This window comes from Rhipicephalus microplus, unplaced genomic scaffold (genome assembly GCF_043290135.1).
Source record: "Rhipicephalus microplus isolate Deutch F79 unplaced genomic scaffold, USDA_Rmic scaffold_34, whole genome shotgun sequence".
Taxonomy (NCBI): domain Eukaryota; kingdom Metazoa; phylum Arthropoda; class Arachnida; order Ixodida; family Ixodidae; genus Rhipicephalus; species Rhipicephalus microplus.
Genome location: NW_027464607.1, coordinates 2265233 through 2290792, shown reverse-complemented (window position 1 = coordinate 2290792; position 25560 = coordinate 2265233). Strand labels below are relative to the sequence as shown.

Below are 25560 nucleotides of genomic sequence, written 5' to 3'. Positions count from 1 at the left end.
ATGCGAAGAGAAAAGTCAAACGTCTGAGACGACGGGGTATTTCTCGTGACGAAATCGTACCATGCCAAGCTAAATTAAACGAGGCTGTTAGGGCAGCTAAACTTCGTTACTTTCAATTTACCCTGCCTAACTTCATCCGAACTGCTCCCAGCAAGTTTTGGAGCTTTCTCAGCAAAAAAAGTAAACCAGTTGACCATATTATGCACGAGGGCAATCCTGTCGTCGCTAAACAAGAGATCGCTGTTCACTTCAATGCTTATTTTAATAGTATATTTTCAAACTCGCCTGTTCCCCGTCGCCTGAATCATACATTGGTGAAGGATGACTTTAGTTTTGTTTCTTTGCCTGGCGTCTTTTCTATGCTGTTGAATATAAAAACAAAATCATCACCCGGGCCTGACAACTTACCAAACGTGTTTCTTCATAGATACGCCGAAATGCTATCGCGTTTTCTTGTTATCATCTTTCGTGCATCACTCTCTTCAGCAGTGCTTCCGAACGACTGGCTATCTGCTCGTGTCATTCCTATCCTAAAGAAAGGCGATCCATCATTAGTTCAAAACTACCGCCCCATATCACTAACCTCCTCTTGTTGTAAACTTTTAGAACACATTATTGCTAACGAAATCACTAGGTTTCTTGATGATCGAGCTATTTTAACTCCTATGCAGCATGGATTTAGGAAGGGCCTCTCCACTGTAACCCAATTAACTACTGTAACTCACAGTCTCGCTAGCGTTGTCGACAAATCGGGACAAACTGACATCATATTTCTGGATTTTAGGAAGGCGTTTGATCTCGTGTCACACGCGAAACTAATCGAAAAACTTGTTCATCTGGACGTTCCCTCATGCCTAGTAAATTGGATTTCTGCTTACCTCACTAACCGTAGGCAATTTGTTGCAATTGATAATTGCTGTTCGAGTGACCTTGCTGTTACTTCTGGAGTTCCCCAAGGAAGTGTTCTTGAACCTTTATTGTTTAATATATACATTAATGACATAGTTGACTCTATTACTGAACCTGTACAGATAAAATTATTCGCTGATGACTGCTTACTCTTTAATGAAATTACCTGCCAGCAAGACCAAATCACCCTAAACTCTAACCTTCAAAAAATTTTAACATGGTGCGAACGCTGGGACATGCAGCTTAATATTGATAAAACAGTATTTATGAAAATCACCAAAAAAATTAATAAACTTTCGTTTACGTATAATCTTGCATCCATGCCTCTTACAGAGGTTGATGAATATAAGTACCTGGGTGTCATCATAACTAATAATCTCAGTTGGAACTCCCACATCTCTCACCTTTGCGACTCAGCCTTCAAAAAACTCTGCTACCTCAGACACAAATTAAAACATGCTCCTCCCGAGACCCGTCTAACCGCTTATACCTCTCTTGTCCGTCCTAAGCTTGAATATGCAGCTATCGTATGGGATCCTTACACTAAAACTAACATCGATGCGCTAGAAAGGATCCAACGTAAAGCAGTAAGATTCATCTTCTCCAAATATTGCACCAGTGACTCTCCAAGTGACCTAATGGCCCAACACAACATTCAGTCCTTGCAACTAAGAAGAAAAATTCACAGGCTTAAATTTCTATTCTTACTGTATAAAAATAAATTGTCTCTTTCTCCCGAACCTTACATAAAGCCTCTCACTGCTCGCCGAACAAGACATCGCCACTCTGCCACATTAACGCCTTACAATACCAGAACCAACATCTTTAAGTATTCCTTTTTTCCTCGAACTGTAGCCGACTGGAACAGCCTACCTCTTAGTACACTCAGCAACACCGACTCTATCGCATCCATTTCATCTTAGATCTAGCCCTTCCTCTTTCAATACAGTGATCCAGTATTTTACTAACTCCTTTGTACATTGATTAGATAGTTCTGTATTGTTTATCTTCTCATATTGTATATTATTTTTTCTTTGTATCACATTTCTTTTAGTGCTCATTTACTTGTTAGTAGATTCACTTTGTTGTTGCTTTGCATAGATCCTACTTGTATATATTCTTGATATTTGCAGACTTTGTACTTTTGTTCGTACTTTTCCCCTCCTGCCTGGGCCTATTAAGGCCTGCAGTATTCCTAAATAATAAAATAAATAATATACCCAGGCATTCAGTAGCACGACCTCTCCAGGAGGTCCCCACTGTGGTGGCTGCACTGAACAAAGCATTTGCCTTACGGCCCTTCAGCGCAAGGTTGTGAACTATCGAGGCACTTGTACTAATCTCATATATGTCCACCATCGTTTTTATTATCACAAACTTTTGTCATCTATTAACACCACACACTTTTTACAGTATAGTCATGATTTTATTACTTCTGTTTTTACCCGTCTTAGCGCGAGGAATTTTAAGGCCCTTATACAGCCGCTTTTTATCATAATCATATTCCAGATCTCTAGTCCCATGAACTGGCGCTCTTTGGCCATGAAATGGCCATTGGGACACAAAACGCCAAACATCATCACATCAAATACTGATATGTGCTTTCCTTTTAGCTTAAAACAGTTTTGCAGAATGCTCATTTTTTCATGATGGTCATGATTTCATGATTTCAGTATCATAGGGCGAGGTTTATTTGGCTGTTGATGCCCCATTTTGTGTAATCTTTGTACTGATTGTACGTTTACTTCCAAAGTATCTTAAAAAGCTCAGTAACGACTTTCTTGCCGAGGGCATTGGTTGATTCAGTCTCTCTTTCAGGAATACCGGAAACGACAAGGTTTTTGCATCTGTTCCGGTCTTCTAAATCCACAAGTCTTTTCCAAGACACTGCACACTTTTTTTTATTCTGTCAACTTTTTTGCAGCTTGGATTCAATGGCGTTTAACTTTTCTTCTATAAGTTTCTGATTATCAAGTAACAAGAACACTAATGAACAAAACAAAAGAAGAAAAATAGAAGAGAACACAATGCAAGGCGTTAGCCACAACATTACACATGACTATGTAGGAAGACCATTTCTCTGTCTTCCTACATAGTCATGTGTGATGTTGTGGCTAACACCTCGCATTGTGTTCTCTTCCATTTCTCTCCTTTTGTTTTGTTCAATAGTGTTCGTGTCTTCTTTCCCATGTGACGCTACATAATGTTTTGTAAAGTTTTATGTTATTATATTTTTTTACTCTCTCGGTGTACTGCTTCTTTGGGTTGCTCAATTGGGGCTGCTTGGAGTGAATATAAAATTGTTACTTTATTGTTTTTATTCGGTGCTAAGCGCTATTTTTAGTGTTTTTTAAACAAAAGTCTCTAGCGTACGTTTTCATTTTTTTATGCCTTTGTTGATGCTTGGTGCAATAAATAATAAAAGATAAGTTTTAAAAAAAGATGAGCGCACACCTTGGGAATACGCAGTTTAGATTGTGGTGAGTATCACTTCTGTATTTTGCCATTTTTTACTTTTGTCAATGTGGTGGCAGTCAATTCTGATTTGATTTGTTTTGGGTCGGCTTTGTTTGCGACATCTTTTGGTTTTGTGCGCATCGTGGAAGCGCTGCGTAACATGCGTATATATTGGCTTCAAGAAACGACAATTGGTAAATATTGGTTGGTGTTCTGCGCTCTTTCCAGTCTCCCTTGTTTTTCTTCAAGTTTGTGCAGCAATTCAATTTTTCATTGAAGGAAACGTTGCCGACATGCTTAAATGGGACATTATTCGACCTTCATCCAGCTCTTGGTCATCTCCTGTGCTGTTGGTCTAGTAAAAGGATTGCCCTGTCCGCTTTTGTGTTGATTACAGAGCGCTCAATAAGATCACGAAAAAATATGCGTGTCCGTTGCCACGCATAGATGATGCCCTCGACTCCCTACAAGGCGCAGAGTATTTCTCCACTCTCGACCTTTGATCCGGGTGTTGGCAAATACCTTTGCGCAAAGCAGACAAGTAGAACACAGCCTTTGCAACTCCTCATGGGTTTTAAGAGTTCAATGTTATGCCTTATGCCTTCTCGTTTATGCAACGCTCCGGCAACATTCGAGCGCATGATAGATACTGTCTTACATGGTCCCAAGTGGAAAACCTGCTTATGTTATTTAGACGACATCGTCGTTTATTCTTCCACTTTCCTTCAGCACCTTAAGCATTTGGACAAAGTGCTAATGTGCATTTAGAACGCTGGCCTTCAACTCAGTGCAAAGAAGTGCTGCTTCGCCAGCACAAGCATCAAAATATTGGGTCACCTTGTCAGCAAAGATGGCGTTCGACCCGACCCCGACAAGGTTGCTGCCGTAATTCGTTTTCTTCGTTCAGACAATTAAAAACCATTACGAAGTTTCTTGGGCCTGGCATCTTACTTCCGCCGCTTCATCAGTCACTTTTCTGTCATTGTGAGGCCGTTACACAAGCTTCTGACGACGGGAATGGCCTTCACTTGGACTGACGAGTTAGTGCTATGACATCAAACCCCGTCTTTCCTCACTTCGACGAGAGTGCACCCACTTTCCTGCACACATATGCAAGCGGCCACAGAATCGGTGCTGTCCTCCTCCAGCGCGACGACACTCCATGTGAATGAGTAGCTGCATATGCCAGGCGCACACTAACGCCTGCGGAGCAGTACTCGATAACAGAGGAGGAATGTTTTGCTGTCGTTTGGGCCATCCAGAAATTTCGACCGTATCTGTTGGATGCCACTTCCTTGTGATTACGACCATCATGCTCTATGCTGGTTGTCCTCGCTGAAGAATTTGTCTGGGCTCCTCGGTAGCTGGATACTTCCTTTGCAAGAGTATACTTTTGACGTTATGTACAGGTCTGGCAAACAGCATCAGAATGCCGACACTCTCTCTCGCTGCCCTCTGCCACTTTCATCTCCAACCACGCATTCTCAATGGCCCTCAGGGGATGAAGTAAGTTCCTCTTCAATCATGTTATCAAATCTGGCTGTTGCTGGGTCGCTATCTTTAAACAGCAGCGCTCAGTTTGTCTCGTGCCAACATGACTACCCCTACTGTAACCGTATCATTGCATGCTTGAATGGCTCGCCTTCTCCACCTAATGCCAGACTACGTCATCAGCTATGGCACTTCAAGCTAAAGAACAATGTCCTGCAGCGCTATACTTACAGTACGGATTGGCATCGGTGGGTGCCAGTACTTCCTTGCTCACTGGGAAAACAAGTTCCCGAAGCATTGCACGACGATCAATCAGCTGGTCACTTGGGTTTTCAGAAGACCTACAACCGAGTTAGGAGACTTTTTTTTTTTTTTTGGCCTGGTCTTTCTACCTTTGTGGCTTATTATGCCGCTTCTTGTGCACTTTGTCAATGCCAGAAGTGACCAACTTCAGCTCCGCCTGTCTTATTACTACGCACCCCATCTCCCGAAACACTTTTTGTCGTTGTCAAAACTCCGCCTGTCCTATTACTACGCATCCCATCTCCCGAAACACTTTTCGTCGTCAAAATAGACCTCGTCGGACCACTTCCAGTAACGCCAGCATATCACCGCTGGATCGTCACAGCCGTCGACCATCTCACACGATATGTGGAGACCGCTCCTCTACGCACTAGCTCTGCCTCAGACGTTGCCGCCTTCCTTTTAGAAGCCATTGTGTTGTGTCATGGCGCACCTTGTGTGTTGTTGAGTGACCGAGGCAAGGCCTTGCTGTCCACAATTCTTGATGAAATTCTAAAAACTTGTGGCACAGTTCACAACATCACGACATCAGCTTGGCATCTTCAAACAAATGGCCTTACAGAGCAGCCTGAGAGTTCGGCAACACTGGCACGACCGCTAGCAGTGACGTCACGAACCACTTGCCGGGCAAGCTTGTGGACGGTCTACGTTCCAGTGGACAATCGTGGTCCGTGGTCAGCTGCGCTTGCTATCGATTTTTTTTTTTTTTTTGCATTGTTCAACTTGTCACTAGATCTAAATGACTTTCAGCGGTTAAAAAAATGCTACTGCGTCACCCATATAGCGCTGGTATCTGCAGCAAGCAATTTCAGAGGTCGAAAAGTGTCCTGTGAATGTGCAATGCATTTGCCATTTGTCACTACAGATAAATATTTATTGAATCTCCTCACAGGCAGCGCCATGGTTGAGTGTCACACTGGCTATTTTTTCACCGGAACTGAATGCAACCGACACAGTTCAAGCAAACTTCCGGCTAAAGTGTATATAGTGAGTAACCTTTGAGCACCGCACTGACATGCTGTTCTCTTCGGCTTATGTTTACATATGCAGCATGCAACGACCGATGAAAAAACAACGGTGCCAACGCGCAGCAATGCTACGACCACTTATTTATTATGTTCAGCACGGAAACATGTGCATGCGCGTATGCTTGCCAAGAAAAATTTGCACACTTCGCCAATTCCACGACACTAAGTAACACTTGCTCGCGAATGCAGCGTCGACGGACCCCTGTACCCCAAGCTCGCTTTTCAACCCGACGCTCTTGAAATAAAGCTACTTATCATTGCAGAAAGCCATCTGCAACGTCTGCCACAACGGTGAGGTCGTTGGCATCTTGGTTCACTCTTTCTTTGAGGCTTTCTTTGTCGCTTGAGCTGGTCGCGATAGAGTCAAAGTCAAAATGCGCAACGTATACGACGTCATTAGCACATGTGGCGATAGTACTGGTAACACACCGCAACACTTGCAACCCGCCGACATGTGGGGACCACATGGCAAGCAACACTCACAACACTGACCGCGTGTGGAAGGTGCTATTTGGTAGCAGACGACGACACTGCTTCTTCGACTTGTGACGTCACGCACGCCGTGACAAAATGGCCGTCGCCGTCGTCAGTGGGTTGAGTTTACAGCCGGTAGCTACTACGGGTTATTTTGGACTGAAATAATCTCAGACAGTCCAGTTTTCTTGCGTGTACAAGCATATTTGACCCCCTACCTTCGTTTTTCGTCGAAAACCATCAACTGTTGGGTGACCGTGTCATGACCCCTTTAATATATTAACTGAAGTTAAGGAAAGTAAATTAGTCCCAGGAATTTTTCTCGTGTTCACTGAAGCATTCGATCTTATAAAGCACACCCTTTTATTGGAGAAACCGTTACACAATGGCTACCACGGCAAAGCGGCACACCTCATAAAATCCTACCTACATTATCATATCCAGAGAGTCAACATAAACCAGGATCTCTCTAGTCTCCTCGTTGTGTCTTCAGGTATGCCACAAGGCTGTATCTTGGTTCTATTCCTTTTTAATCTCTATATGAGTGACATTATCAACATAAACCTTTAGGCAAAATATATAATTTATGCTGATGATACTAGCATCTTTTTAATGGGGAATTCGGTTGAACTTGAACTTTATTTATTTCGCAACTATACATTGTACAGATAACAGGGACACAGACAAAAAGCCACATTACGGCTTGACGAGGTCTGTTTGATCTGGTTGATGATTTAATAGATGAAGCCAACTTAACCTGACAAAGTTAGACGAATAGGTTAGTCAAAGCAGTTTTAAATAAATGAAATAAAAAAAGCCATGTTATTTCATAGTAAAAATAAAAAGATTACTGTTAATGAAGATATTACACAAAACTCCTCGTTCATCACCCCCGTATCTAGCTTTCAAACATTGGGCGTCGTCTTTCAGGAAACATTATGCTGGGATGCACATGTCGATTGCCTAGCAACTAAGTTGTCTCAAGTGAGTGTCATTGTTTTTCGTAATCATCATACACTGCGACAATGTTATGATGCTAATTTTCAGCAGTTTATTTCAGTTCAGAATTAATTACTATCATTTAGTTTGGTGCACCACTACTCTAGGAAATCGACACAGAATACACGTTCTACAAGAAAAAAAAAGTTCCTACGCAAATGTTTCACCAACAAGCCCACATCGCCACTCTTGTCATACGCACAATTGAAACTGTCTCATTCCCACACGTGGGTATTTCTTAAAATATAGGATACTGCCAGCCTCAAGATTATATGATTACTGTTTGTGTAACCAAGAGTAGAAAACTAGATCAGATTTTCTCAAGTGCCTTTCCAGGTTGCAAGAAAACACCCCTGTATATGCAACAGATAAAAGGGAATATTGGAAAATACCAACATTGTGAACAAGATATGGAAAAGAAAACTCTGAAATAAAAATAACTTACCAAGATTATTAAACAGAATAGTTTTTTAAGAGCAACAATTAAAGAACATGTCTTTTAAAGCTATACACAGTTATTTTGAACTCAAGACAAATGTTCTTAAAAACATTTTTTTGATGCCTCTCACTTCTAAGTCTTGCACACATGTATGTTTTTTTTTTTCGGTGTTATAAAATAACCAAGGTTATGTGTGAGTAATGTTATTATTATGCTGCGGTTCTTTCTTTTTTTTTGTCTCTGCAATGGATTGCAATTTCGTAAAATTAAACATTATTGTACTCTTTCTATATATTTCTTGCGTTGTATATTGCTGAGAATGTTGGTATATTGTTAATGTATTGCTGCTGTTAAGCGCAATGAGGGGGCCGGCAACATCTTCAAGCTGTCTGAACGACAGCTTTTCCCGCCCGCCCCTTCGTATCAATCACTGTGTTGATGCGAAAATAAGTCATTGTCATTCTCATATGGTCCGAACCTATTAGCAAACCAATACCAGTGTCTGGTGTGTCCTTAGACAGGTAATCATTCATGAGCATCTTGCCTTGTCTCTAATTCTTTTATGAATGCGTTGTTGGCTGATGACAGTCACATTGTGGCAAATGGCAGGGGAGGCTACAGCTTCTATGCAAAAGTAAAGTCTTGCCTCGCCTATGAAGCTGTCTTTCAACCATGTTCCGCTTTTCTGTAGCTGAAGAGAAAGTGTTTCCGAAAGTGCTAATTGTGTCTATCTGACTGCCTTCAGGTTAAGCTTACGAGCCTTATCTTCCTTCCCGCCATCCAGAATACCTCGAACGCATTGCTTATTGTCATTGTTGGTCAACTCAGTGCGGAATGTCTGGACCGCATTTTTCTTAAGTGGTTGGCCAGTGGACAATACATCTTCGCAGTAGCGTTTGAAGAAATGCACATTGTGGCACTTTCCGAGTTTCCTGTGGTCATCGAAGGTCTTAGGTAATAGGACAAGCATTGTTTGAAATGTGTCCTTCGCGGCAAGAACTCAGCTTAATCGGCAATTTTTTGTTTGGTGGCATTTTGATGTGTAGCGAAAGCATTGGTTATTGTTTGTCAACCGCTCCTTCCTGAGAAATATTGGCATTGCAACTGCGTGCCCTTTGCTCATTGGTATAGCACCTTGCTTAGATGTGGTGTACTCAACTGATGCCGCCATTTCTTCAGTCTCAGCGATCCTCTGACATGGCAGTGCATGCTGGTTTTCGAGTTCCATTTATGTGAATAAAAGTAAGTCCTTCGCAGCTGACACCTCTGCTTGTGCACCCGACAAGGAGCCTTGAGCAGCACGTACATTGGAAGGCCGTGTCAAGGTGCAGCGCCGATCATCTCATGTGAAACAGACTGATGCCCTGTGGTCGAGCCTGCTGCAAGATGTCGAGAAGCATAGCCGAATATGTAATTGTCGGCATGTTAAGCACTCCAAGGCAGTGAATATTCAGTTGCGTGGCATCATACTGTCTTTGGAACCCACGGATGTTGCTAGTGGATGTGACACTTGGAAGATTTTTCAGCACCATCAGATGGGGCTGAGTAATCGTAGTTTTGTCACTGAATCTTTCCTCTAACGTGGCTATGGCAATCGCATATCAAGATTCAGTCGTGGGAAACCTGAAATCACTGATGCTTCGTCACCAGACAGAGGTGGGAGAATTGAGTGGATGGCATCAGGTGGTTGTTCAGATTAACAAGCTCTTCAAATTGCTCCCAGAAGCCTGTCCTCTGTGTGATATTTCCTTTGAATGGTTGGATCAGCAGCTGCTGTAACTGGGGCGCCATAACTCTTGCAGGAGCCTCGTTTCTGAAACCCGTTGCTTCTGCATTTTCGGTACTGCGAGTTTGACCATGACTTTTCGGCGTGCTGACTGCTTCATCCTGATACTCCCCTGTCGCTGTATATTCTTAATAAAATATTTGTGGTGCAATTAGTACTAGGAAGGAAAAAAAGGAGGAGACGGAATAGGGTGCAAATATTTTATTAAGCTATGCACGAACTTGCCCAACATTACACTTTGCTAATGCTGTATATTCCTCTTTGATATGGTCTGTTAGGATGTAGTGCACATATTGCCAATTTATCTGGGAGAAGTCGTTCTTACTCGAGGAGCTGTACAACTGTGAGTTTTGTGAGGTCGACGTTAGCAGAGTCAAGCAAGATTGGCGCTTTGTGTTCTGCGTGCGTCGTGCAGATAGCTTGCCTTCACCATTGGGAGAACAGCTGACATCATACCATCCCCGATCCTCGTATCCGTGATCTGCCGAGTGCTCATGCGTAGAAGAAAGCCCTGTCTGCACGTGGATTTTCAGGCACTAGAGGTCATGGAAGACCTTCGCCAGGAGCCATTGTAATGCCATGTGTTCTCTACTTCTCTACCTATTTTGGCTGGCTGCATTTATTGCTACTTCATATTTTCTACAGCCACCTTTTGGCGTGGAGTTTTAGGTCCTTATACAGCCATGTAGCGTTATCATAGTTCAAATCCTTTAGAAACCATCAATAAGTCACTGATCGTGGTTACTCTTTCATAATTTTTCATGGTGCTCTTTAGCCAAGCATGGCCCTTGTCCCATTAAAACTCTCATATTATCATCATTTCCATAAAAATACCACATTTTCACATCTGCTGTTTTTTACGGTCCTTACAGCCTCTTATTGAAACAATTTTCAAGCCCATGCTTGAAGGAGTCAATAACTTCAGCACCATGTCGTACGAAGAAGCATGAACTTACCCCATTATTGTGACTGTTATTGGGCATAGGGTACAATGTAGGGTAATAAAAAAAGCTGTGTAGGGTAATTTCACAGTGATGTAGGGTGTTTTGGCTGGCAACATAGCTCTGTACTCGCTCGAATGCACTGAAACAGCATATCTTTGTATGCTGGGTGCCAGGAGACCGTGAGGTGGAAGAAAATGTGATGATAAGACTATCCACTCAAGCATGGGCAACTCATCCGTGGTTGTTTCTGCAATGGGTTTTGGGAAGAAGGTGATCTTCAAGATCTAGACTACGCGTGTATATGTCTAATGTAGATACCCCTCTGTGTGATTAATGAAACGAGCCACTTACCGTGCTTCATATTCTGGCAATTGCTCCACTTCACCTTTCCATGTTTATTGGCAGAGAACCACTTTTCAAATATGAATCGATAGTTTTCACATCATATGTCCAAGTGGACTGTAGGGTAACCTCTTATTAGAGGCTGTCGCTGCGGTAGCTGTTTCAAGAAAATGCACAAGCCTCCCATTCTTTGCTGTCAAGGGCCGTGATGAGGCATTACGTGTGATATAATTCTCTTTTAGCAATATAATCTTCAGTGCCATAACTTTAATCGTATATACACTTGTTTTATGCACTCGTGCGTCTGAATATTTTAGGCCTCTATGTACATCTTTCATTGTGAAGTGCTGGTCACCGTGATTTGGCGACTCACAGACATGGCACTTTTTGGCCATTCTTTGGCACTTGTGCCAATTAATGCAAATTTGTTAGATGCACTCGCCTCTTTCTTGTGTGCTAAGAGAGGCCATTAGTATAGGCAGGCTATATCATGAACATGTTCTTGGGTGCCATTACAGTTTTTTTTTTCTTGTGTGTGCAGCAACACCTTTCAACCGGTGCAAGGCCACATTCTATCTGGTTTTTGACTTCTGCGAGCATGATTTGGCAGGCCTGCTGAGCAACATCAATGTCAAGTTTTCATTGGGTGAAATCAAGAAGGTGATGCAACAGCTTCTCAATGGCCTCTACTTCATTCACAGCAATAAGGCAAGTACTTTCAAGTGTGTTGCCATTCCTTGGTTTTAAGCTTTGTATTTTTGGCATGTACTGTGGATGGATGGTTTCAGTTGCGAGTTTCAGTGTGTTAACTGTTTTTATATGCGCCCCTGATGCTGCCATGAATTTGGCTTAAAAGAGGCTGTTGACCGCCTGAAAATTTTTTTTTTATTTTGATGGAAATAGGAAAATTATTTGTCACATTGGTGGCTATGAGCGTGCTTTGTCAAGGGATGCAAACAGCTGCACCAGAACTATAAAATTTGTCGAAAGTGTGCCACGCAGCCACAAAATACCTGGCTAACCTCTAAAGTTTCTCAGTTGTGCTAATTTCAGTGAGAAATTGAGGCCACATTAGCCACTTGTAGATTACATCATCAATCCATGGAACCAGGCGTGCTGACCGTAACAATAAACTACGATGTGAGATACTCCTTAGGCTAGGAAAGGCGATCGACCAGATAAAGCAACAGTGCTGCGTGCCATTTTTTTGTTCACCGCAGCAGATACCTATCGGCGAGGTGACGCAATTTCTAGGCGAAAATGCGTTGCCGTAACCCGCAACACTTCGTGGGAAATATGAATTTTCTAGTCAGCAAATGTGGTTATGGCACATTATGAACTAAAGCTGGAAGCGCATGCCGCAGTTACTTAGTGCAAATAAACTCGACGTGCTGCGAACGCCGGCTTCTACTTAGTTGCCATAGTAACGAAACTTGCTATAAGTATCCGGTGCCGTCGCAGGGCGAACAGGCGCATGCAGTTGTTACTTTAACTAGTCAAACATGCCGCGCAAGCAAGCTGAGACGTTTTGCCCTAAACCCAAACACATCGTGAAAAAAAGGGGGGGGGGGGGGGGGGACTGGGTGGAGGGTGTAGCGGATTGAAAATTTCTTGGCCTTGTTCTAGGCCGTGCAGGGCGCTGCTTAAGCCACCTTTGCTGCAGTACACCAGATGTTAGTGAAAAAGCCTTTTAGGATTTGAATGAAATGTTGTTAGCATTAGTTCTGGGACGCATCACAATTTGTTCAGTTAATGATGCGTTTGTACGCTGCATGACTTTGAGTATAATATGATCACCGGCATGAAACAAGTTACTGGCAATCATTTGGAGCACGTATGGCATTTCTGCAGTCCTATCAAGATTAAGAAAACTTTTTTTTTTTACCATCCCGGCTCTCTGCTTCTACTTATCTCCCGTATCTCAAGGTCACAAGCTTGGAAGATCCATATTTGAATCTTTGCAGTCTGTCAACAGATTTTACAGGTGTGGCAAGTGTTTATTGAAATGTTTATTGAAATAGCAGCGCTCATATTCATTCTGCATAGTTTAGGGTATTTTGAATGGTTTGTACATATTTTTATTGTGAATGTAAGCCTTCTTTTTCATATGGCTACAAATTTAGTCTGTGATAAAAAAAATGGATGGTTTTTTTCTCCCCATAACCTGCTCGAAATTTGGATTTTAGTGCTTCAAAGGTAACATTTTGCTGCTTCAAAAATTTCTTCAGATTCTATTTGACTGTTTGACTCCTGTTTGTCCAATAAAATAGGAATTGCCGTATTTACTCGTGTAATGAACTCACTAGGAAAATAATTGCACCCCCAACTTCAGTCATCAAAATGTAGATTTTTTTTTTTTTTTCCACGTCACAAAGGCACCCCGCACATTCTTCGGCTGCAGTCCCACAAACCGACACCTGGCACCTCCTTATCTGTTCGATCTTTTCTGTTTTTTATTGCGCCGGTCCCTCTCGGCCACTTCCACTCGCTCCCTCTTTCTCTTTGCCTGCTGTCGCGGGCCATATTTAAATTTTTTTTATCTGTGCGTTGCACGTCCCCAGTCTTTTTGAAATATTTTAGCATCATAGCGGGGTTCACGAACGGTGCAATTGTAAAGACATCGCAGTTAACAAGCACACAGCGAGCGAAAATCGTGAAACTGACCACACCAACCAATGGTCGCTTCTGCAAATACGAAATTCTAAGGCATGCGATTTTCGCGCGTCGATGGCATGGTTTGTGGTCATCATAGCTATCGCAAAGGGCAATTCATTTCCATCGTGTCGCAGGTTTCTGGAAAACAAGAAAAATCGCTGATCACCTAGAAAAGAGTGCGAGTGGGACGACTTCCACAACATGGTAGCACCCTTTATTCTCGCTTAGGTTCAAATTTTCTCTTGCTTCATATCCGGGGGTACTTTAAGGAATGAATGCAAGATATAGGCTACCTTTTCTGCAGTCACTTCTCATGTGGACAGCAAGGCGGCAGCTGTATTGTCATTAATCTTGTTATTTACAGCTTGTTTTGATGCTTCGGTGGTAGCTTGCTGCAGTGTTAGTTACTTGCTGCAATGTCGGTTACTTGCTGCAATGTCAACGGCGTCATTGTGGTCGTCATGTGAGGTTGCCACGGAGTTAAGAAAGTGCGTAGTAGCGTCCGCAACGACACACTGTTGTGGTTAAACGACTGCGAGAAAAGAAAGCAAAAAATGCTTTTATGTATTCTAATAACAGCGCGACAACTGTAGGAAATGACAAAAGGGAGAGGAAAGAGCACTGTCTCTTCCTACAGTTGTCGCGCTGTTACTAGAACACAACTAAGATGAACCAACTCGCCCAAATTGAGCTCCTGTTGCTTTTATGAAGTGGACGGTTGTTGCGGGTGGCATGGGGACAGCTTGCAGATGATAGCGCCATCAACCATTTATGAGGGAAGTGCAGGGGTGCAACAGCTGCACCGATTGCACCAAATTGATACAATTACGAGGGGTGAGACAGCTGTGCATATTGTGCATTTTTGATATGTTTGCGTTTTCTTGTGGTAAGCTGCCCCAAAAAGATAAAAATTGCGAAAACTGCTCCGAACTGCTCCGAAACAACAAAAATTTTGCTGCCAACCTAAGTTTATCTGAGCGAGAGTGTTAGCTCTCACTCAGATGAACTAACAATGACGCGCACCTATCGGTTCGCTGACCGCTGCTGATATCTATCAGTGGGACGAGGCAACTTGACAAAAATGCATTGCCATAGTTAGCAACACTTCGCGGGTCAGAAAATGCAGTCACGGCGGGTTAGGAACTAAAACTGGAAGAGTGTGCTACTGTTAAAGCGCGCAAACAAAATCGATGTGCTGCGAACGCCGGCCTTGCTGGCAACCACATAGGTTGCCATAGCAGGCACGTACGATAGATGTGCAGTGCCGTTGCCAAGCCAATGGGTGTGTTCTGGTGTTATCTCATCTAGTCAAGCACGCCTTGCAAGCGAGCTTAGAAGTTGTACCCTAAACCTAACTCCATCCCCAAATAAAAGGGAGGAGGGGGGAGTGTAATGGTTTAAACATTTTTTAGCCTTGTTCTAATCCGTGCAGAACGCTACTTAAGCCACTTTCGCCGCAGTACACGTGTGGTCTGCGGAAAAGCATTTTAAAATTTGGAAGGGGCTGTTAGCACTATTAACTGGACATAGCACAGTTGGTTCAATTACTCATGTGTGTATACACCACGTAATTGTGAGGACTAATATATTTGCTGATGTCAAAAATGTTGCTGGCAATTCATTAGACGCTGTATGTAATCGCTGCAGCCCGAGAAAATGAAAGAAAACTGTGAGCCACCTCCTTTTTTTTTCTTTTTTTTTTGTTACCTCTACTGCTCAGTTTTACGAGTCTCTCAAATCTCAAGGTCTCCAGCTTGGCAAATCCACATTTCAATCTTCAAGTTCTGTCAAAGGATTTGACAGGTGTGGCAAATGCCTATGTCCACTTTATGATTGTTTGCCAAGTACTGGTTCAAAATACATCTCTTGAAATAGCAGTGTTGATATTCACTCTGCAGCATTTAGAGGATGTAAAATTGTTTATGAATTTTTTTAGATACTTCTTTTTCATACCGCTCCAAGTGTGGTCTTTCGTGATAAAAAAGGAGTGTTATTTTTCCCCGTGACTTGCTTAAAATTAGCATTTTTCTGCTCCAAAAGTAACATTTTGCTTCTCTGAAAATTGCTCCAAATTCTATTTCGGCTGTTGCACCCCTGGAAGTGCAACAAAAAAGCTCTTTCCAAATAGCGTACGCGTATGTCAATTGCGGAAAGTTAAGTGACCTAACATTTTTTCGCGTTACCGCATTATTGCTTATCCCGAAAAAGTTTCCACAAACTTTGCATCGATTTTCTGGGGAAAAAAGTTTGTTAATTGCTGGAGTATATACGGTGTAGTTTTAATTTGGTTCTGAAAGTCGTGAAAGTACGACTGCTAGCATCGCCTGACGGCAGCGTGGTTCAAGCTATTTGCAGGACCAAAAAACACTGCATGTTGAATTATTTTGCTTGAAAATCAAGTTGCATAGCTTGAAATTGCACTCTATGCACTTTTGGCAGCTTCTGATGCGGAAGAATAATTTTAGCATTTTATTTTCTCACGTGTTGAAAGAGGCTATTTTCTAACGTGTTGAAAGAGACACTCGGTTGTACTGTTGGCGCTGCGCTCACTTGCCCGCCTACCGCATAAAAACACAAGTATCGCATGCGGTGCTGCTCAGAAGAAAATATCGAAAACATTTGAACACAACTGTAAAACAATGAGGACCTCTTCTGTAAAGCAGGTCTCATGTTCCTTGTAGTCGCACGTTTCCCCATGAATAATCCACTTCAGTTTGTTTTCACAATTTGGTGTACCAGTGTTGCTGGAGCACACCAAGTTTTCCACTATACAGCGGTGATTTTTCCGGCCAACTTAGAAAAGCTTAGAAAGAACTCTGTAATAGCACTTTATTTGGCAGTTTACAAGCTCTAAACTTCCATTACGCTAATCATTTTATTAATAAACAAAACATAAATGAGCCTACAAAAACTGAACTTAGTTTTTGTTTTGGACTTTCACCGATGCAATCATAGTCATGGCGTGTAGTAACCAGTGTTTGCTAGCGTCTTCATGCCAATAGATGGCGGAACGTAGATGGAAAAAGTTGTATTAAATATTTTTACTCGCTTACCAGATTGCTGCAGGGTTGGACACTTCAGACAGTGCGCTTTGTATTTCGACACAAAACAGAAAAGAATAAAGCATGTAGACAGCCTTTTTAAAAATCTGTGTAACTTCCTTTTTCCAGTAAAGCTATGATTTTTCACATTTTTTACGAACTAATGTGTGTGTGTTGCGGTGATAAAAAAGGCAGGGTTGTGACCCTCTGCCACACCCGTTTAACTTGTGATGATGGCCGACCGGGAAAGTTTTTTGTATGGGAAGGATAAGCAAGCCCAGCATCAAACTTTGCTTTGCTACCTGACAGTGCTCTACTCAAAAAAAAAAAAAAAGACTCTTGTAACTTGTTCTGTGGCCCTTGTGGTGGTTGTGCTTGATTAACATGCTCTGCAGATCCTGCACCGTGACATGAAGGCAGCGAATATTTTAATCACCAAGGCTGGTGTGCTGAAGCTGGCCGACTTTGGGCTGGCTCGGGCCTTCTCCCTGAGTAAAACGGGCCAGCCCAATCGTTATACCAACCGGGTGGTCACGCTGTGGTACCGTCCACCTGAGCTACTGTTGGGCGAGCGCAACTACGGCCCTCCCGTAGACATGTGGGGTGCAGGCTGCATCATGGCCGAAATGTGGACCCGCTCACCCATCATGCAGGGCAACACAGAGCAGCACCAGATCAGCCTCATCAGTCAGCTGTGCGGCTCACTCACACCCGATGTCTGGCCCGGCGTCGAGAAGCTCGAGCTGTACGCCAAGCTCAACCTTCCCAAAGGACAAAAGCGCAAGGTCAAGGAGCGTCTCAAGGCATGTTCATTCTCACTCGCTGCTTTCAAATAATCAGAGTTCGGGATATGCAGGCCACAAAGCTTCTTGTTGGATTCAGGGCGAATGAAGTCAACGTCTGAAAAAAATGTCTGTACATTTTTTATTTTGCTCAAGTAGTCACGAGTCCTTGTACTAACTACTGAAACGTGTATATATAGTGTGAGATAAATACCATATTTACTGTTTAATTCTCGCACTCGCATAATTCCCAACAAAAATGTGATTTTTGCCTCGAGTAATTATCGCACCCCCAATAATTACAGACAGAATGTCGTCTGCTCGTAAATTATTAACGACGGTGCACTAAAGTCCCTGAAAATAACTACAAAGTAGTGCCATTCGTGTCACCGTGAATGCTCCTTCTCTCCCCATGCCTTGGCAGGCCAATTGCCATCCTGTCTGTCCTCGGTTTTTCTTTTGCTTTCACGGCGACACCGGCAAGGCGCTGCACCAGCTTACGTGACTCCGTTGTGCGCCGGAAGAGGGTGTGCCTGTGTCTGTAGTTTTTTGTTGCACATTGTAGGGGCGCCATCGCTTGAGCATTATGCATACTATCAATGCATGGAGCCGCAACCCAAGCCATGCCAAAGTGGCAACTGCGCGTCGCGGCGTGTTAGTGTACCATATTTACTCGCGTAACGAACCCACTCGCATAATGAACCCTTGAAAAAAGGTCCTTGAAATTGTCCTTGAAAAACAAATCCTTTTTAAATGTATCTGTTCATTTTATTTCGATGTGATAGTCAGTGCGGTTGATGATGGAAACAACGTTAAATCAAGCCATTATATCGCAAAATAACACAGCAAAAGTAAAAACATAGTTTCACAATCCTGCTAAACCGTTATCAAAATTTGGAAGTCGTGGCTTTTGTGGCAAAGCGCCATCTGTCGAATTCAGGAGAAACCTCTTTGCTGATGGTGTCACGCAAGCACAGCGGCATAAAAACAAAGCAAAAAACAATGTGGTTGACCTCCAAAATGGCGGACGCCGCGTGATATTTACGCCTCGTTACGCATATGCTCCTCGCTTTTCAAGGTCAGTAGAGTACAGTTAAAAACCAAAAAAAAATCTACATCGTGGCATTGCATTGATTGCTTTTTTTTTTTTTAAGTTGTTGGGGTGGGGAAAGCTGCGTCGCTTGAAAGGTGCAGTTGCTGACACGCGCTATATCTCGAGGCATAATGAGACTGCTTGTAAACTTTCTGTGCAACTAATCTCCGCTTCGCGTTTCGCACGACTGACAGCACAAAAATTGTTTTGACTGCTGGAGTGCTCATTGTCCCTTTAGTTAGTGTTTTTTTCACTTGCGTGACATCGGGTCTAGCAGATACAATTTTTTACTATCACATAAGCTCTTAGCAGTGCGTGCGATACCAACAAATTGTATTTTTACACCAAATAATAAGGCTTGACGTCATTTGCAAAGTACACTAGCGGTGGCGTTGCCATTTCGGAGGTTCGCGCACTCGCAGAAAACTTTCTGCACGTGCGGTGTTCAATATTTGTACAGCGACTTGGATGACTAGAGATCCTTGGAACATCCCTTGCATGCCGTCTGGCGCTTCAGAGTTGTATAGAGCGCCAGCCGGTTGCTCTAGCTTCCGTAAGTTTTTTTTTTTCAGAAATATGTAAAGAGAGACGCTGTAATTGTGTCAAGCATGGTCATACCGCTTGTTAAGTCCTTGTGCTATAATGTAGGCATCAACGGAAGTCTGTAGCTAATGTGGGATAGAAGCCTCTTAATGTCTATAAATGCCTATTTTTGGTCTTCGTGCCTAAATGCCTATAAGTGCCTATAAATGCCTATTTTCCAAATCAGCGCCTATAGCATGCTATTTAAGCTTAAATTTTGTTTCCGAGCACGGTTGAAACCGTTATTCATGTAAAAAGGCAACATTGATATTTCCAAACACTACATGTAAAGTTCATAGAAGTCCTCTAGTTCTAGCAACTTCTGCAAAACAACCGTTAACCGCAGTGAAATTGCACTCGCTTACCATCATATGCCACAGCTGACATGCTGTGAGCGATTAGAGGAGGAGCATGAGGAGTGCAAAAGACACTATTTCTGCAGCCCTAAGTGGAAGCACGTCTCAGCATCTGCAGGGCAATGAGGAGAGAGAATTAAAGACGGATAAGAAAACTGGAGTGGCGTCTATTGCCGAGGATTTGGCGACCGTTTTCTACAGACAGCTGTCCAGTGTCCTGAAGCAACTGAAGAACCGCCCTGAAAGCGTGGGTGTTGCGGTGGGAAAGGATTGGCAGGTTTTTCTGTGCAACTGCGGGCAGGTGAAGAACGAATGAAAAACCATAAAGGGCCACTCATGGAATGATCATTTTGATTCAGTGGTGGTGAAGACTGCCAATTTGCTATACTTTATACAGCAAAGCCTGAGACATACGCTGGAATGTTTATAATCAGCGGTGTATTTAGCATACATTCATCCTATGCCTGAATACGCTAATACGCTTGTGCCATATGAGATCTATTGGCATATGTATTTAAGTGAGAAACATGAAGAAATACAGAACAGGGGTGCAAGGTTTGTCCCCAAGCCAGTGCTCAAAAAATGACAGCTGTACTAATATAAAAAATGAACTAGGATGGGAATTACTATCATTGTGTTGAAATAAACTGCGGTTTAAATTAAATCAAAGTTTATTTACATCTTGAAAGATGTGGGCATGCTTGGGCGAAAAGCGAAACAATTCGCTTGAAAGCCCAAGCCCCCGTGTACAAGGCATACAATCGGGAACCAAGCACATGCAAATACTAGTACAAAACCAAATGTAGTAGAAATAACACAAACATTGTCTTGAAAATCAATTAAGAAACTATTGCTAAAAATCGGAATTAAAACCATTGCGGTAAATACACGAAGAAAAAAAAATGAGGCAAAAGAAAGTAATGTGACCATTGACACCATTGTTTCTATAATATCTACGATCAAAATGTAGAGAATTTGTGTAAATAAGTACCACGAGGCAATTGTAAAGCAAAGTGGTTTATCACTGATTAATGCAAATCTAACATTCCTTAGTACAGTATTTATTCGTGCATGAGATTACATAGAAAAGTATTCCTTTATATTCTTTATAGTGCATTTTTCTATTTCGCTACTCCGTAGATTGTTGAGCAAGTGAGGCAAACAATACCCTAACATCTGTCTTCCATATTCAGTTCGGCAAAAGGGAATGGTCCAGAAGTTTTGTTTTCGCAGAGAATAAAAAGGGACATTTCCACTACACGCAAGACTTATGAGGTCATGTTGATATTTATAAATTGATTTTTTTTTTGTATTTTATAGCTAATTTCAAGTCAAACAAGTAATGTGCGGGTACAACATTGAAACAAACAAGCAAATCCCTTGTGTGCGCACGATATTCAACGTTTGCTATGGAACGAAGAGTCCTTTTTGTAACATAAGTATTTTATGGTTGTTTCTTTGTGTGAAATTTCACCACACCAAAAAACAGTAATTAATATGTGACAAAATAAGCGTATTATAAAACATTAGTTTTATCGATACAAGCAGGATGTGTCAAAATTTTTCAATAACCCACACTTTTAGCCACGCGAGATGGAACGAAGTCAAAATGATCGTCTCGAGACACATTTTTTTGAAACAGCACACCTAAAATTTTTATGGAATTTACAATTTCGATAGGCACCCCACCTAGAAGTAAGGGACTATCAATGGTGACACAAAGTTTACGCGGATGAAAAACAGCCGCCTTCGTTCTGCCGTAATATATCAACAGAGAGTTTTCTTTACTTCACTTTTCTATGTCTTCCAGTGCTTTGTTTTTTTCAAGCGTTAAACATTGCAAGTTTTTCCCAGTAAAAAATAGGCTGGTGTCATCAACGTAAATTACGTAGGTGGGTGTTTTTTGATAGTGTTTATGTTGTTTATACAGTGGAACATCAATTATACGCCCTCGGTTTCGCGACGACCTGCATTTTATGACGAGTCGGTTTGGTTCCGGCAAAATTCCCATAGAAACAATGTATTAAAAACCTTGGTTATACAGCACAGTTTTATGTCGTCCCCGCATCATACAACGACTTTCATATTCCGTCGGAAAGAAAAAAACCACCTCTACTAGAACTTATAATGGAATAATTGGAAGCGCAAACCAACAGCACACAAGAGAAGAAACAAACAAGCGCAGACTGAAACTCAGTTTATTCAGAGAAGTTATATACCAGAAAGATGAGAAAGGGAAACAACTGGGGAGAAAGTTCCACCTTGATCAGGTGTCGTCCAGAAACGATAATTCACAATCTAACAGTGATATAGACGGTGAACTAACATAACTATCAATATTCTTTTTAATAAAAAAAGCTTCCGCAATCTCTCTAGTTTTCATGTCATGATGGCTGTACAAAATAGACGTGCGCGAAAAATCAGGTACGCAGCCACACTTTTTGCAATGGGCGAATAAATGTAAACCCGGGGCTGATTTCAGCGCGTTGTAGTGTTCTCGCAGGCAAATATTCAAGCAGCGCCCAGTCTTCCCAATGTATAACCTGCCGCAAGACAGTGGGATACAATAAACGACATTAGATCGACATTTGGTGAAGGAATTGACATGCTTGACACCACAACCTTTCTTCATAAGACCTGCTTTTATTCTGCTTTGTAATTCAATTCTAGAACACATTTGCTGCAGTCTTCCACGTGCGGAAAACACAACGTCGGGGTTGAATTTTTTTTGCACATTTTTTTATCTTATGCGAAAATTCGTGCACATATGGGGCTACCGCAAACTTACGTCGTTTATCTCCCTAGCACAAGGTAATCATCCACATCTCTGAAGACAATAACTACGAGGCTGCCTAGTGCAGTTTGCAAAGCCCTATCAAAATAACTTAAGAATATATCGCACAGGACCGGTGCAACACGGGAGCCGATACAAATGCCAGACTTTTGCACGTAATACCTATTGCCCCATAATACAAGAGCAGAATTCACATGAAAAAAGAGTAGTTCCATGAAGCCCTCAACCGACATCCTACATCCGTTTATGAATGAAAGTTCGTCATTTTCCTGCGTGATGCATTTTTTTACACACTTCGTGAGTTCAGGGTGAGGAACCGAATAAAACAAATCGACAACGTCGATACTAAAACCACTGCAGTTAGACAATTTTTTGGTTGCTAAGAAGTCAACAACCTGGTCAGAACCCTTTACAAGAAAAGGGTCCTGAAAATTCAAGGCGGACAAGTGAAACTGGAGGAACGTTGAGACTTCGTGCTGCCATGTGCTTCGTTCCATAATAATTGTTCGAAAGGGGATGTCTGGTTTATGGGTTTTTGCTGAAAAAAAAAAAGTCCGAGTGGTATCATCAGGCCAATGTGTTTAAAGACTGCCTGCGAGTGCAATGTTGTGCCCGTGGTGAAAGACTCTTCGTGGAACAACCTGGTCGAAACCTACACTGAGGTACTGTGGAATGTGACTAGGCCTACGCTGGTAACAAGGAAGAAGTTGCCTAGTGAAAAGCTGGACATCCTGGTACTAGGCGATTGCCAGGTACCCGAAGAGCACCTTCAAGTTCTTCAAATGGGACCCAAGTTTTTCCCAGCATCTACCCCTGACGGATTTGAGAAGCTTGCTTTGACACGGTCAGTAACACAGAGAGTTCGGGAAGCGGACAGTTTGCATTGTGCTAAGGAATGTGTTTCAACGGTGTCCAAAAAGAATGCGAGGGCGGGTGTACACTGTAGACTGGGCCCGATTATTTCGTTCTTTGTGTCTAATAGCATGAGGCTTGTTACTGCTGATAAGGAAAGATGTTTTGTTGTTCTCTCTCAAGAACAATACTTATCTAAGGCGTCTCCAGCCATTAGGAAAAACTTTAAAGAAGTTTCTGATAAACCAGTTGAAGTTAAGAAGCGAGCCATCGCTTTGCTGGAAGCTAACTGCTTGTGCCGACTCGCATCTTCAGTGAAGAAAGTGAAAGAAATTGCATTAGAACCATTTTTTTCAGCAAAAACCCATAAGCCAGACGTCCCCTTTCGAAAGAATTATTATGGAACGAAGCACATGGCAGCACGAAGTCTCAACGTTCCTCCAGTTTCACTTGTCCGCCTTGAATTTTCAGGACCCTTTTCTTGTAAAGGGTTCTGACCAGGTTGTTGACTTCTTAGCAACCAAAAAATTGTCTAACTACAGTGGTTTTAGTATCGACGTTGTCGATTTGTTTTATTCGGTTCCTCACCCTGAACTCATGAAGTGTGTAAAAAAATGCATCACGCAGGAAAATGACGAACTTTCATTCATAAACGGATGTAGGATGTCGGTTGAGGGCTTCATGGAACTACTCTTTTTTCATGTGAATTCTGCTCTCGTATTATGGGGCAATAGGTATTACGTGCAAAAGTCTGGCATTTGTATCGGCTCCCGTGTTGCACCGGTCCTGTGCGATATATTCTTAAGTTATTTTGATAGGGCTTTGCAAACGGCACTAGGCAGCCTCGTAGTTATTGTCTTCAGATATGTGGACGATTACCTTGTGCTCGTTCATTCACCTTTCTTAGATAAAAACCGGGACAAGATTATTAAAACCTTCGAAAAATGGGCATGGGTTACGTTTCACGCACGAGGTTCCCCATGATAAGATATTGCAGTTTCTAGATCTTGAGTTATCTTTTCGCGCAGATCATCTATGCTGGTCCTACTCTCTCCGTTCAAAGAAACCAATCTTGGACTACTCTTCTTCGCATTCTGAAGTAGTAAAATCGGGTATTGCAATTAACCTTCTCAATTCAGCTGTAACGAAATTATGTTTCCACAAAATCGTGCGTGTTTTTTCTAATCAAATAACTAGGTTGCGAGAGGCAGGCTTTCCGTCCAATGTCCTCATTTTCGCCGCTCAGTAGGTACTGCGTATGAAGAAAGGGAAGGGATGCTCCTTAAAGGGGGCAGATAAACGACGTAAGTTTGCGGTAGCCCCATATGTGCACGAATTTTCGCATAAGATAAAAAAATGTGCAAAAAAATTCAACCTCGGCGTGTTTTCCGCACGTGGAAAACTGCAGCAAATGTGTTCTAAAATTGAATTACAAAGCAGAATAAAAGCAGGTCTTGTGAAGAAAGGTTGTGGTGTCAAGCATGTCAATTCCTTCACCAAATGTCGATCTAATGTCGTTTATTGTATCCCACTGTCTTGCGGCAGGTTATACATTGGGCAGACTGGGCGCTGCTTGAATATTCGCCTGCGAGAACACTACAACGCGCTGAAATCAGCCCCGGGTTTACATTTATCCGCCCATTGCAAAAAGTGTGGCTGCGTACCTGATTTTTTGTGCACGTTCATCTTGTACAGCCATCATGACACGAAAACTAGAGAGATTGCGGAACCCTTTTTTTATTAAAAAGAATATTGATAGTTGTGTTAGTTCATTGTCTATATCACTGTTAGATTGTGAAATATCGTTTCTGGACGACACCTGATCAAGATAGAACCTTCTCCCCAGTTGTTTCCCCTTTTCATCTTTCTGGTATATAACTTCTTTTCTGAATAAACTGAGTTTCAGTCTGTGCTTGTTTGTCTCTTCTCTTGTACAAGTCCCGTTGGTTTGCGCTTCCAATTATTTCATTATGAATTTGTACCAACTAGCCCGCCTGTCAACCCTACTCTACTAGAATCACTTGTCGGCCAAATATTCACCAGGGCAAAATACAGTTGAATCTCGATAATTTGAACTCGAAGGGGTCCGAAAATTTGTTAGAATTAAAAGTTCGAAATAATGAAAGCTAAATAAGCGGAGGGCTCTCCATGCAGTGGGGCATGTGCATTGAGCTGACACACGAGGGTGAAATTTACATTTATTCACAAATCACAGACATCCGTTATTAATTGA

The 25560-nt window shown here is 42.3% G+C and overlaps 1 protein-coding gene across 1 annotated transcript in view; it reads left to right on the top strand.

Annotated features, from left to right (window-relative positions):
• Cdk9 (Cyclin-dependent kinase 9) overlaps positions 1 to 25560 on the top strand; it is a 274529-nt gene that overhangs the window by 138780 nt on the left and 110189 nt on the right. Inside the window, exons 4-5 of the mRNA XM_075884559.1 lie at positions 11714 to 11880; positions 17264 to 17671. Coding sequence (XP_075740674.1) covers positions 11714 to 11880; positions 17264 to 17671 — 575 coding nt within the window. The remainder of the gene's footprint in view (positions 1 to 11713; positions 11881 to 17263; positions 17672 to 25560) is intronic.